This window comes from Balearica regulorum, chromosome 9 (assembly GCF_011004875.1).
Source record: "Balearica regulorum gibbericeps isolate bBalReg1 chromosome 9, bBalReg1.pri, whole genome shotgun sequence".
In the NCBI taxonomy this organism is placed as follows: domain Eukaryota; kingdom Metazoa; phylum Chordata; class Aves; order Gruiformes; family Gruidae; genus Balearica; species Balearica regulorum.
In genome coordinates this window covers 9,220,350-9,234,787 of record NC_046192.1, presented here as the reverse complement: position 1 = coordinate 9,234,787, position 14,438 = coordinate 9,220,350, and the positions used below count along the sequence as shown (strand labels likewise).

Genomic DNA, 14,438 nt, shown 5'->3' with positions numbered 1-14,438 from the left:
AATTGTTCTCCAAAGAAATTCCCTGTCTGACAAACAATTGGGCCTGTCCAAAAATATTCTCCCTGGGTTTCCTAACTGTCCTTGGTGAGAGAGGCACTGAGCCCTTCCAGAAAAGCAGCTTTGCAGTTCTCTCAACAGCTTTATTCCTACCTCAGGAGGAGACAGGAACCTTTTCCATCATTTCTAAAATAACCACGCCATGGTCTCATGTCGAGCTCTCCCTTCTGCCTTACCTGAAGACTTGCACATAACCCCCAAAGCTGGAAACGTTTACTTTGAACTGCAAACCGTAAATTGTGCTACGCCCGCCATGTTGCAAAGGCTGCGTCGCAAGAAAGGGTCTCACTCCAACAGGACGGACTAAGGGGAAATACTTTGGAATGTCACCCTGGCTCAGAAAAGTAAGCATCCAGCTCCAGAACTCTATTCTGAGGTACACCTGTTACCCCGAGTAAATTCCTAATGATTCCAGTTTCTCCTTCAGTAAAGCTGTTACAAGTCAGGTATTTCAAACAGTTCATTTTAAAAATTAACACAAAAATATTTTTTTCCACTTGAAATGCAATTTCTTTAAGGATTAAAAAAAAGTATCTTTTGCAAATACAGTTTCTTGCCTTAAAGGGCAAATAAGACTCAATTCTTCTTTCTTTAAAATCTTATAATTAGGAGATAGCAAACTTTAGCAAGAGAGAGTGCTCCTGTGCCAATCTCTAACAAATTGGCAGTTCATTTCAGACTGTGATACTTACAGATCATCTATGCTTGTAACTAATTGTAATTACCATTGTAACTGGGAGTGGGAAAAGCACAGTCCCTTTCTGAACAAGCCAGACACATACTCTAGTATTCTCATTAAAAGGGTAAGTTCCACTGTCTTTGTAGGGTGGTGGTTCTAAAGAGAGCTGAGCCCCGACACAAGGTTTCTTGGTGGCAAAGTAAAGCCTTCACCTGTTTCCTTCTGTGACTCAAGAGCACAAGATGCATTTTAACTGATGATTTCATCTGTTTGCTATGTTGCTGAAGAGAAAACTTCCAGGTAAGCATCAGAGGAGGTGCATTGTTTCAGTTTAAAATGCCTTCATCCAGCAGATTTATCACTGCCCTTTCCAGCAGAACATTATCACGTTCAGCTAAATGGGTCACTAAGCACCCAATAAAAAACCCCATTTGGATGACAACGTAGAAACAAAACTTAACTCTAACTTGAGACTGGAGTGCTGGCAGTAAGACAATCATCTCTCTCTTTTACTGCAAGCAAAACCCATGCAGCTGAACATGACAGTGCATTTTTGTGGTTTGTTTGGATGGTTTTTTTTAAATAAAAGGTCATTTAACCTCTCAAAAAAAGTTTTAATGACATTATAAAAGAAAAAGACTGTTTTCATTAAGATACAGTGTTTGCACGTGCATTTTTCTCTATAACAATTGCTATTTTGAACCTTTAATGTATAGTATTTTAAAAAATCAACATGAAAATACATAATTAATAATAAATTTGCAAAACTAATCTGAAAATTAAAAGTTTTAGGGAAATTTTCAAGGTTATATCAAATTTGAAAGGCTTGAAAGGAATGTGCTGCTTGCTGTTAAGTATTCTGCCTTTAAAAAGTACCAAACAAACAAAAAAAAAAAAAAAAAAAACTCTGAAAGACTTAGGGAAACACCATACTGGGGCTTTAAAATTTAACTGAAATACCGCTGTGGTCACCTCATTAATTTTGGAAGTATATGACTGCTTTTGACTTTAAAAAGGGTAAGTAAGCCCAACACTTTGGGGCAGAAAATGGAAAGCAGAGGACAACAGGATCCTAAGCAGTTTTAGTAAGTGTTAGACTATGAGACAGTGAGGAAGCCCACCGCCTTTGCAATACCAGAATTTTGTTCTCAGGTAACTCCTGCTTAATCACTGACAAATAAAAATAGACGACATGTAAAAATATCTTTAACCTCGTGGTTCAGTCTGCAGATTAGCTATAAATGCTCAGGTTCTTCCAGAACCTTACAGAATTCTGGTTTCACGTAATCCTGTTGGGTTTTTTGAGGAATCAGTGTTCAAACCCTGACTAGTGATGCAGGAAAGGTTGGCAGATTAAATCCTGGAGGAAAAAGCTGCTCATTTATGCAAGACTACAATTTATAGAAAAACCGTGCAAGCGAATGTTTCTGCACACATGTAATAGCTGTTCAGTTTAACTGTAATTCTGTTTCAAGAAGCAGTCAAAGAGGAAACTCTAAGACCACAAGTAAAATGTGATACATTTTTTCAACAGCGATGAGAAGACGCAAATCGGCACACTCATTCGCGAGTCTGGGGAAGTAAACCGGCAGTTTTCAGGACTGATCCTGCTTAATACATAATCAGTGATTTGGCCTGATATACTACTAATACTGTTATACCCTTTGGTTTTAGAAGAAAACTTTTGTTAAAAAAAAAAAAAAAATCCTTAAAGGAATGTGTTTACTAATTGACCTGCTCATAATAATTACACTACAATAAAAGCATGAATTAACAAGAAAAAGAAACCTTATGCAACTTCTCATCGTGGCAGGTACAGGTACGACAGCAGATACAAGATGTTCCCGTCTCAGTTTACTCAACAGGAGCTGTCACAGGCAACTGTGCAAAATCTAAAAATGGAAAATCCCCATTAAATATTATAAAACATATCCTCTGTTCTTTCACTTGCCTTATATAACAAATAAATAAAACAATTTGCTCATCTAACACTGCAACGCGTCACCTTGGAGACTCTAGGCTCACAACACCCAAGTTAAACCAAGCCTACCGTAGCACCCAACCAAGCAGTCAGGGTTCGTACTCGAACGCAGGACAACGAAGGGGGCTGAACAGCATTAGGGAAATGCCGCAGCTCCCTCGGCTCCCGGACAAACTCCTACCTCCCCAGTGTCTCTCAGTGTAACACTGGTTCTACCATTTGGGGTGGAAAAAATATACTGAGGTTTGTGTATCTGTCTATGCTGAGAATACATTTCAATCCGCGTAATAAATATTCCTGAGCACTTTTTAAAAAGACTACATAAATCAGTAATCATTACGTGTACTGACTTTGCTCTGCCACGCATCGAGGTTTTATTTATTGACCTTCGCGGAAATAAGTCTCACTTAAAAACCTGTGCCAGCAACTCGCACTTCAAATATGCGGCAAATGTAAACACTGCGTATCTACTACCTGTCTGCAAACATTATTATTTACACAGCTATTCAGCTCTTAGGCAGATAATCCTTTCCAGAAAAGGGTTTCAGTGGACTGACGGTTTGCCGCTGGAGCTGAGTACCCACGGTGCGCACTGCCCCGTTTCTCCACCGCCGTGATGTCATACGTACTACCCAAACAAAACTCAAACCCAGAATCTTGCAAAAAAAAAATTGATTCGTTAACATTCACAGAAAGGATAAAAAGGTTATTTACAGCGTTAGGCTTGATAGGACAAAATAACCAAATATCTTCACGTATTGCCTGATATTTCCATTATGACAACTAACAATTTGAGTGCTCAAGACAATATAACGAAGCTCGTAATACAGAACTTTAACTGTACTCGAAATTAGCCTCTACTAGTTTACATCTGGACTTAAAAAGCCATATTAACAACCCTAAGGAAGCAGGCTTTTTACTACATCTGGAATTCACTATTAGAGCTGCCAGGGAAAACATTTCTTTGCTAGCACTTAGCAAGTGAGCTTTTATTTTACAAAAAGAGATCTAAAAAAATCAGATTACTATTATTTATAAATACTTATGTATTTATACAAAATAGAAAAGAAACTCAAATGTACACAGAAGCAACAGCCCATGCTTCCCAAGGCAACTCCCTTGACTCTGAGGTGATGAATAGTGCTGAGGAAAAAATCCTACACGTATAGCCATCTAAGCGGAAGATCTGGCTTGCAATATGGATTTAAGACATAGTTATATAAACAGGTGTTCCTCACAGCTACAGCAGAAGTGTTTTCACACGTTTCTTGAAACAGAGAGGATGGAAATCTCAACAAGTCTTAGAGAATGGTGGAAACCATGCATTGGTCCCCAGGGAGGAGGTGGTGCTCAGCATGGTTTCCCAAATCTGAAGGAACTGCAGAGCGGGCACAAGGGCTCCCGACAGCAAGCGTCTGCTCCCCACCACCTCCCGCACCCCAGAGAGCCGCTGCCCCGGGACCGCTGGCAGGACCTGGCTCGCTCCCCAGGGCCAAGCCCCCTCCAAGCCAGCCCGGTGGTCCCCTCTCTCCTGCGCCCAGTGGTTCCTGCACAAACGCTGTCCTTGTCCCCTGCTTATTTATTTTCCAGCCCCTCCATGCCACCCTTCCCCAGGCTGGTGCGTTGGTCTCGGCATCACTTCTAGAGCAAGGGATACCTTCACACGCCTCTCAAACACCCACAAAGCCCTTCGCCAGGCAGACCTGAAACCCTGTTCCAAAATGGGGTGCCCCTGTTGAGTCAAGTTGGGGGCAGATCTGCAGCGCTGACCAAAAGGACATCTGCTTGCAACAGGGAGGAGAAGAAAAACGCTCAGTGCACCAACCCTGCGGTTACCACCACCCACTGGAAACAAACCTAGCAGCGGTACCTTCCTCAACAGCTCTACCTGACCATGCCAGGCTTGTTGTGGTTACTAAAAAGCCTTTGCTAGAGAAAGATGTAGGAGAAGAGGATTGCATGGCTGTAACAGTCAGACCTACTCAGCTAGAAGTTTTCATGAGACTTTTTCAAGCAAGCAGACCCAGAATGAAGTTAATTCCCACATCATCTTCAGTCCTGAAGAAGAGACACCTGCCTCTCCCTGGACTTTGCCCTCCTCACCACTACACGTGGTGTGAACTGCTATTAGCTTGCACAGAGATACAGTGGAAGACCAAAATTACTACTGATTACAGCCGCTCTCTCAAAAGGACACAGACTTTCTGGATGTGGGGAGAATAACTACTCTCTGCAAGCACATCGAGGCTAATTTTGAACTACCTTGCTCAGATCACCCTGGAGCCTCCAGCTGTGGTGCATACTCAGGCTCCTTCAAGGCCCCCGTTGCTCTGCTGGGGATCACAAACGCGCAGGCGGATGGCCGGAGCCCCCCAGCACTCCCACAGCTCGCCCCGGGAGGCTTCGGCAGCAGCGAATCCACAACTGAACTCTGGTCCTGACGGCAACTCGGATGCTCCTATGCACAAGTGTGTTTCCGAAAAGTACACGGGGGCACACGCAGACCATCAGGAAAGACACGTGGTGACCTGGCACAAACCAGTTTCCAAGGTAAGCGTTGAACAGATCGCTGGGGCAGCCGAGGCTGCTCACCACGTGCACGGCCTGAGGGTATGGCTTCGGTTTGGCTCAAGCAGATTTCACGCTGGGCTGCTAATAAAAACAGACCGTTCATCTCCAAAATGTAATCCAGCTCTTTACCTCCATCGCACCCACGCACGCGTGCCTGTGCGGCTAGGAACGAGTCAGATTAGCTTGCTGATCCAGTTTAAACCCTCTCCTTCTCCGGGCAGAAAGGTGGATTTTCCTGTGTCTCAACTTTGGTACTTACTTGAGCCTAGGGTGAGTCACTGCAGGCTCCTAAACCAACAGAAAATTAGCACTACAAAAGAAGTTATTCTCCCGCTATCTAAACCGGGTGACTGTGAACAGACAGGCGTTAATGCCACGCAAAGAGGGAACACACAGCTGGAGGAGGAGAGGGCAGGAGCCCGGCAGTCACGCTGTAAATCAAACCTCCGCTCGCTCTAGGAGAACCAAGATCAGCATAGACCGATACGTGAAACGCCTCGTGACTTGGTCATCACCGGTACGCTGTGGGATGAGAGAAGAGCCGTGGTCTGGAGGATTAACCTTCTGCTCTCACTACTAATGATCTCACTACTTACTGTTTGGAGCTCACCCTTGGTGGATTCAAGCGCTACAGCCTATTAAACATTCCTATAAATACGAAGGGGTTTAATGTATGTCCTTCACATCTCAATGCTACATTTGTAAAATGATACTCGTGTTTCCTTAGGAGGCAGCCAGAAGGCACGTTATTAGGATAAATATATTATTCTGTACTTGTTAGATACCAAGATACTGTAACAGTAGGAATTACATGAACCAAAGTAGTCTTTTACCCTTTCTACGATATTAACTAAATCTTGAGACAAAGGAAATAGTTTTATTATCTACAGAAGTCTGCAAAACACTAACATATTCTTTTCCTCTTAGTAGGCCCATTTATACCAAGGGGGGAAAAAAAAAAGTCACATCTAGTGGTGGCAGACAACAGCAAGACAAATGTGGTAGCACAGAACTAAATTAGAAGCAGCTGACTTTTCTTGAGGGCAAAGACCCACGCTTTCTCTTAAATGGATCCTTGGTATATCCAGCTATTTATAAAAAGGTAACGGCAAAAGGGTGTTAAAAACTTCCATTTGCCATCAACCTCGTCTACGTACTTCCACTACCGACCTCCATGCCCCGCTTGTATGAAACATCATTGCATGTTGCAGGAGAGTGAGAGGCTCAGGTTCGTACATCTATCCTCTGCTTTCTAACGAAACAAAGACAGCAATATTTATGAGGACCTGAAAGCTAAAGTGACAATCAAAGTAGACAAAGAGCTTTATTTTTCCAAAAAAACCTACGGGGCTTTCAATGCACACTTTTACCGCATAGGCTACAAATCGAAGTTTAAACCTTTGTTACAGGTGAAAAGTAAAACTAAATCAAAATGGGTTCAGCACTAATTCAGGACCAACACTTAAACAGGCACTCCTAAAGCTGCTGTTACCTACGACAAATACCCTTCCAAGATACTAAAACCAGCTGAAAGAACAAACCCCATTGCAATTCTGCATCTTAGAAATTTTCCTATTCAAAACATTTTGAAACTTATTTTCATTAATTTTTAAATTTATACAAGACAGATTATGCATTTAATGGATCAATGAATACATCTTCTATTAATAAGAGTAATAAAACACAGCTCTAACGTAACAATTGTCAGAAAACCAGAGAGCACTTCCCGAAAAGTTAACATCACTGTTGCTACCAATACAGAGAAAAAAAAAAATAGTGTGATAAAAACATTTATTCAAAGTCATTCAAAGTGGTGGTTAAGCCAGGAACCCAATCCAGTGCTGCTACATCTTTGTCTCCTCTTCTTCCCACTACATAATACTGCTTTATGGCAAACAAGCCTCTTACTCATTTCAGGCACTTTGATTTATCAGATATTGTCAATACGTTACTTCCATTCCTTCTCATAAGGAGTTATTACAATGCTTAAGAGACGTATTCAATGCCAAACTAAATTAAGTATTGTCATGCTTATGCCAGTGTCCTGGTTTAGCCCCAGCCGGCAGCTAAGCACCACGTGGCTGCTCGCTCCTTCCCCAGCCCCAGTGGGACGGCGGGGGGAGAATTGGAAGAAAAAGTTAAAACTCATGGGTTGGGATAACAGTTTACTAGGACAGCAAAGGAAGAGGAAAATACCAACAACAATACTAACAAAAGAATAGGCAAAGCGGGTGATACACAATGCAAATTGCTCACCACCAGGAACCCAATGTCCAACCCAGCAGCAATCGAGCAGCGATCCCTCTTCCCCGGCCAGCCCCCCCCCCCCCCTTATATACTGAGCATGATGTCATATGGTATGGAATATCCATTTGGCTGGTTTGGGTCCCCAGTCCTGGCCGTGTCCCCTCCCAGCTGAAAACCAGGACACAGAGAAACAAATAAATTAATGGATAAAGTACCCTACTACTGGAAAAGACCTCAGAGTAACTTTGGTATCTGCAAATCAACTGCCAAAGAGAGACAAAACCACTAATTGCCCAAGTATACTGTTTGACTTTTAAACCGCAGATACAAATTACACATGGAAGAGCACTTAAACAAAAACACTAATACCGCCGCGCACACAGTATGAAAAAAGTACACATACAAATGAACCAGACGCTTGGTCATTACCCCCAACCTTTGGCTACTGGAGAAGGGGAGTAACAGCCCAGTCCTCGCTGCCAGTTTATCACTCCCCAAATTCCTACAATCATTTTCCAATTGTTTCAGATAATACTCCTAGGTACTTCCACTGGGAGGCAGACTCTGCTTTCCATTTGAATGGAAGGAAACATCCAGAATGGTTTGATATGCCATTTTCTACTAGAAAATACAGCCTTACATCAGTTCTCTAATTCCTGGGAAATCTGAAATGCTAAGGAGTGAACAGGTCTGGTTTGCTTGTTTCTCAAAAATCAAAACAGAAATAGATGTTCTATTGCTGTATATTAAATCTGGTTGTGTGCTGTATTCTGGTCATGTATTTGTCAGATCAGAACAAAATTCTAACATAACAATACCAGATATTTTTAGCAGTAAAGGTGCTTCTGTTTTTTTCTCTCTAGCAGAAATATACATGCATAAAAACATTACCATTTACTTGTAGATGAATTAGATTTCATCTAGTGTGACAGTAAAAAAATATTACCTATTATCCTATATTCATTTTTTAACTAAATACCAGGTGGCCAGCTCCAAAATCTGGTAAGCCCACGTATTTATATTCCCTTTGCCTTCTTTCTGTAACATTTCTTCTTTATTTGATGGGCTTTTGTTAGGGGTAACCGTAAGTCAGAACCTCTTTAAGGAGCAAGCGGGAGATGAATACACTCAAGCAACAAAGCAAATCTGAGAGAACAAAACGATGATACAGGCTTCAGAAGAAAAAGTAAAGGATTTATTCCAAGTCCTCAGAGAGGTTCCTCGCAAGAAAAACATCAGCCAGATGAACAATGCTTTCAAGAGGAATTTTACAATACATTTCAAAGGAATAAGGACATCCACAGCACGATCAAAGCTATCAAAGTGATAAAGTGGGATGTTTCACCACTTAATTTGAAAGGCCAAGCTGTTGACATTTTCAATACACTTTCTCTTTTGAAGGATAAATACATTTTCAGGTTCCAATTGCTTGGGTTTTGATGTTTGGGGTTTTATTTGTTTGTTTGGGGGTTTTTGTTTGGTTGCAGTTTTTGGTGTTTGGTTGTTGGGTGTTTTTTTAAACAACATTGTGTCCAGTTATCTACAGGGATTTACTACCAAAAGAACTTTAAGGGAGAAGTTCCCACAGAACATCTGCTTTTCTCCACCCCTCTACTTTCCACAGTGGTGACTGCACCTCCAGAAGAGGAGCAGCCCCTCTCCTCTGGCCAGCGCGGGAAGTCACCAGTCCCTCAGAGGGGACCAGTACCTGGAAGTCACCAGTCCCTCAGAGGGGACCAGTACCTGTCCGGGGAAAGACTCCTGCCCCAAGAGAGACCCCCCCGCCCCAAGTCACACAGCAGAAAAGCAGGAGAGCAGAACTGACAAACATCACAGACCCTGGAGGCCTTGCCTCAAGCCAACGCTCGCACAAGACTCGCTGGGTTTCACAGCTCATGACGTGAGCCTCTCCGCCAGGGCTAAAAGCAAGATGTAGGGAAAGCAGTACTTCACTCCGGTAACTATAAAAACACAGAAAATAACTCGGGGAGCTTTTCCTGAGCGCAAATAGAAAGGGAGAAAGGAAATTTGCTCGTTCAAAGTTCTGTGAATATGCAATTTTCAAGTACACGTTTAGTAATCTTACCTGTGCCACAAGTTATAAATCTATTCTCAAAAACATAAGCTTCTGTTCTTAGACTGCTTATGTATCTGAGAGATACCACCTCCGGAACACACAGCTTTACAGATGATTACCCCTCACTCCTAAGCTGTTTTAACAGAAATACTTTGTTTAAGATTAGTTATATTTGAACATACATCCCAATTGTACCGCAATGCACAGAAACTGCCTTCCTCTCAGTATTTTTCAGAACCTAACACTAAAAAATTACTTATTTAACTCCAGATTTTACAAAGGCTCAAGCTGAACCAAATGTGATTCATAAGACACCAGGAATGCTGCACACACTGTCAAGGACTTAAACAAATGTTTCCGATGGGTATAAGCATGACGCTATAAACGCCAAGGTGCCAAGAGCAATGTCACCCGGAACTTTTCATGTCACTTGGGAACATTTCAGCCTTTGTCACAGATGCACAGTCCCGTTCTCTGCAACAGCAAAGCTGCCCCAAACGGCTCCTGGACCAAGCACTTCATGAAGCCCAGGGAAGGCTGCCACGGAAGCCGGCTTCGGCTGTCACCGCTTCAACCTCATTCCCTCATGTATTTATGGGCAGACATATTCCTTGGCACTCAAAAAGCGGGGGGTGACCCCGGGGGGTCGCACAAAAGCTTAAGTTACAGAAAGATTAGAAGGCTGGTTTACCATAAACCACTTAATGAGGTTTTTGTTTCTCTTGGCTGCTCTGAAATTCTAGGGGCAGTAGGGAATACACTATTACAAAAGAAAGAAATAGCAAAGGATACAAAGTATTTCAAATTCAGTGTTTTCCTAAAGAGCTACTATCCGTGTTTTAGATCTTCTAGGGGAAATGACTCCCTTGTTCAAAATCCAGCACTGCAATTTATTTAAGTACAGCCCAAGGATGCCTACCCTACTCATTTGAGACATCATCCTATTTTCTAACCTTAGAAGTAAGAGAGTACCAGGACAACCTCCCTCCTTCATCACACTGGAACAAATATCCTTTTCTCTCTTTTTGTAAGTGTCTCTTTTTTTTTTTTTTTTTTTTTTTTTATTAGTCTCTCTTTTTGTAAGCAAAGCAAGGCAGGATCAGTTATGAACGTGCCCAACAATTGCATACCATAAGCAAATGCAAAACAAGGACTCATTAAATTAGAGGCCATTTTATTCTATGTGAAGAAGCATTAAAGAAGCACGGGCCTCAGCTCCAAGTCCTTACGTGTCACCCTTAAAAATAAAACTTACAAATTCAGGTGTTGAAAATCAGAGGACAACATCCAGCGCCCCCAGATATGGGCTGCAGGGGATGAAGGTGAGGAGGTAACTAATTCCTCCCAGGAGATCATTCAAGTCAGTAGTTCAGAATCAGAATCACACAAATACTATGTTGGTAGATGGAGTTTTTGGCAGAAGGGAATCCTGGTTTTCTATTCAGGGGAACTAAACACACCTTTAGACTCTGATAATGTAAGCATGACCAAATTATTGAAGTACCTGGCTGGGTAGAGCCTTCATGGCTGTTTTTTAAAAAAAACAAAACCAAAACCAAACATTGATCTTTTTTAAAAAAAGAAAGGTGCCATAGTACCAACAGCATTTGCTGAATTCTGTGAATATTCTGAGGCAAAATTATTCTGCCTGTGTTACACAGATTGCCAGATTAGATTAATACAAATTGGATTAATACAAGTTGGAAGTCCAGAATAAACTGTTAAATATTTCTAGAAGAATATAAATACAATGTTTCATCTGTTTCATGAGCCATTAACATGTCAAAAACCAAAAGAATTACATTTTGTATTTAAAAAAAAAAAAACAAAACCAAAACAATCATGAAAGATTAAGCTAATGATGTTATTAAAATGTATACAATTTCAACCACTGTACTCTGAAGACTCTTATTTTAAATGTATACACATCTACAGATGTATAGAAGAAAAAAAAAAAGTCAGGCTAGCAGATCTCTCCATTCTTTCACAACCTGGACCTGGCCACAACTGCGTGTGTGAATATGTAACACAAGATGTTGACAGAATTTTATTTTTTTTTAAATAAAACTTATTTTATTGATAAATGACAGATTTTTGAAAACAAAAGTAGTCCCAAGTTTCTTTATGAATGTCTCTTTTACTTAGCGTTCCAGACCAAAGTCGCTCACACCACCTTTACCAGGCACTACAGCCTTGGCTTTGCGGCTAGGACACTCACACTAGCTCACACCCTGCTACGCTTCATTGCAAAGCAGATCTGTACCTCGGTCTTGAAAGTATTGGAAGTTAGCAGGTTAAGCTATTTGTGCAGATTGTAAGAGAACAAGATAAAAATCTTCAACAGCATCTTCCCCCACACGGAGTAAAAAAAAAAAAAAAAAAGATCTACACAGTTATCAGCACTGCAGAACTGGAAAATATTTTCAGGCATCTCAAAGCTGTCCATCAGGAAAATCACTTCTCTATTCACAGCTTCCCTAGAACAACATAGCGCAGCAGTACTTCGTGAGAACAATTAAACCGCAGCTAGAAGTGACTGACAAGCCCTGGCGACAGAACTTTCCAAGTAGTTTGTGGACTTACTGCTGTGAACAGACTGAACCCGCATTTTGCCGCACAGACAATGAAGCTCCCTGCCTGAACATCACTGGGACCGCTGATGCCTTCCTACGCCTGCTGCCTTACCTCTCTCCTCACCAAACACATAAATCCTTACAAAATCTGTAGACAAAAAAAAGTAGATGCATCTTTTTCACTTAACCACTTAAATCCTCCTGCAAAGCCGTCACCTCCTGCTTCTCCTGTCCCCTTCTGCCTTCCTCCATACCCACAGACTTAAAGCACAGACTGCAGACATCCTCTTTACCAAACACAAATTATGCACACATCTAACTTAAAAACTAACCATAGATGCTCCACTTCCCACATTTTTCATAGGTTCTCACAGAATGAGCGCACAAACTTTGATTTTAATAACGGCGTGGTGAAACAACCGCGGACCATGGTCCACTGTTTCACAGACTATATTCTGACACTGTCTTAAAACTCTGGTTGGTAGAAATCATACTGTATATAAGACCCAATAAACCTTACGGCATCATGAACGCTGATGTGTGATACTGCACGAACTGCTCTGAAGTCTTCTGGTCAAGAAGCGAAGCACCCACGCAAAACCTTCCAGTGGATGGTCAAGGCTTCTCGCATGTCTCAGCAGTCAACCCAAGTAAAATGAGGCACGTTCCACACCCTGTCCTGCGCAGCAGTAAGGGAAAGGCAGAAAAGTCTTTCCTCTACAGATGCAGAAAAACTGTTTTTATATAGTTTTCAGTTCACAGTATCATTATGAGTTTATTATCGGAGGAGAGAATGTTCTACGCAGACAGTAACGTAACAGCAACTGGTGGGGAACTGGAACTGGCAGTGCAGTACTAGTGCTATTCTGCTGCTTAATCCTCAGCAAGTCACTTAATCTTTACTATTTTTCTCCCCTTTCAGGTCTCATACTGGTTTCATCTAGTAGATACAAGCATTCAGGGTAAGGATGATATTTACACAGCACCTAAAAAACCCCAAAGCTCTAGGTTTCCAATTGTGAAGTGAAATGGGAAAAGGCTTGCAGTTTGTGATTGCTGTTTTCCACTGTCAGCAGTGAAAATCCGCAAGTCAGTAACTTCCAGTAATACTATTTCCCCTGCTTTTCAGGAAACTCGGGAAACTGAGAAGCCAGCTTGTCCCATTTCAGATACTGTCATTAACTAGCGCATCTTCGTAATTAACGAGACTCACGAACACTGAAGGAAGCACGACCTCCCAATGCACACGCTGGGACAAACTGCCGCCACCTCCTGCCCCGGGATCACAGACACGAAGTCAGCACCTCGACTTCCCGCGAGCCCCAGGCTCACTTAAGGAATAAGAGGACACATGCGTCAGTAATTCCTTCCCAAGGATCAGTAAAGGCTGTTCCAAGTTTTGAAATGGGCTGCTTCTAAAACCGTTTGAATTTTGAACAACTTTTCTCTAATTGATTCAGAAGGTAATACAGAGTAAGATTTGAGCTTCCTTCAGAAAGCTGCATTTTGTTCCCCCTCTAGTCCTGATTTAGTAATAGCCATTCAGAAGGTGCTATTGGGATATGGCCTTGTCTAGGTGATATCCGTCACCATCCTCAAAATCATTAGATCCCAAACTGTATCTCAAAGTAGAGCACTGAAACCTTTGAGAGTCCTTCAGACCTTACTACAAGGCAAACCCTGATGCAGATCAGGATCTCAGGATGAAGAGCAGCTGTTCCAACTCAAACTGCAGAATTAAACAAACAAAGCCTTGCCATTTGAGAGCTGCTTAAGGTTGGCTTGAGTGCTTGCTATATTCCTCCACGTATGATGAGTAAACCTGCACTGCCAGACCGCGTGCAGTCCTAAATAAGCTGGCTTGGAAACTTCCACTGTGACTGCTCCATGGGCATAAACTAAATAGACCTACGGGATAATGCAAGTGGGAAAGGACCTCAGGGGGCTTCTGGTTCAACCTCCAGCTCAAAGCAGGGTCACCCAGGAGATCACACCTGCTTTATCCAGTTGGATTTTGAAAACCTCCACGGAAGGAGACTGTACAACCTCTCTGGACAGCAAGTCCCACTGCTCGACTGACCTCATGGTGAAAAATGTCTTATAGACACGGACTTCTCTGACTTCAATTCACATCTGCTGTCTCCTGTCCTCCCACCGTGGAGGACTGTGAAGAACCCGGCTTCACTCCCTCGAAAACCTCCCCACAGGTGCTGGAAGGGCCACCCCAAGCCTTCTCCATGCTCAACAACAGGC

At 42.2% G+C, this 14,438-nt stretch overlaps 1 protein-coding gene across 4 annotated transcripts in view; it reads right to left on the bottom strand.

Annotated features, from left to right (window-relative positions):
- ACSL3 (acyl-CoA synthetase long chain family member 3) overlaps positions 1-14,438 on the bottom strand; it is a 51,822-nt gene that overhangs the window by 33,546 nt on the left and 3,838 nt on the right. For 2 of the 4 annotated variants that reach the window (XM_075760999.1, XM_075761001.1), the window contains exon 1: positions 783-800. The exons of 1 other annotated variant lie outside the window; for it this stretch is intronic. In XM_075760999.1, coding sequence (XP_075617114.1) covers positions 783-785 — 3 coding nt within the window. In that variant the 5' untranslated portion in view covers positions 786-800. Of the gene's footprint in view, positions 1-782; positions 801-2,524; positions 2,629-14,438 lie in introns of those variants that run through there. One more of the 4 variants, XM_075761000.1, reaches the window with a different exon arrangement.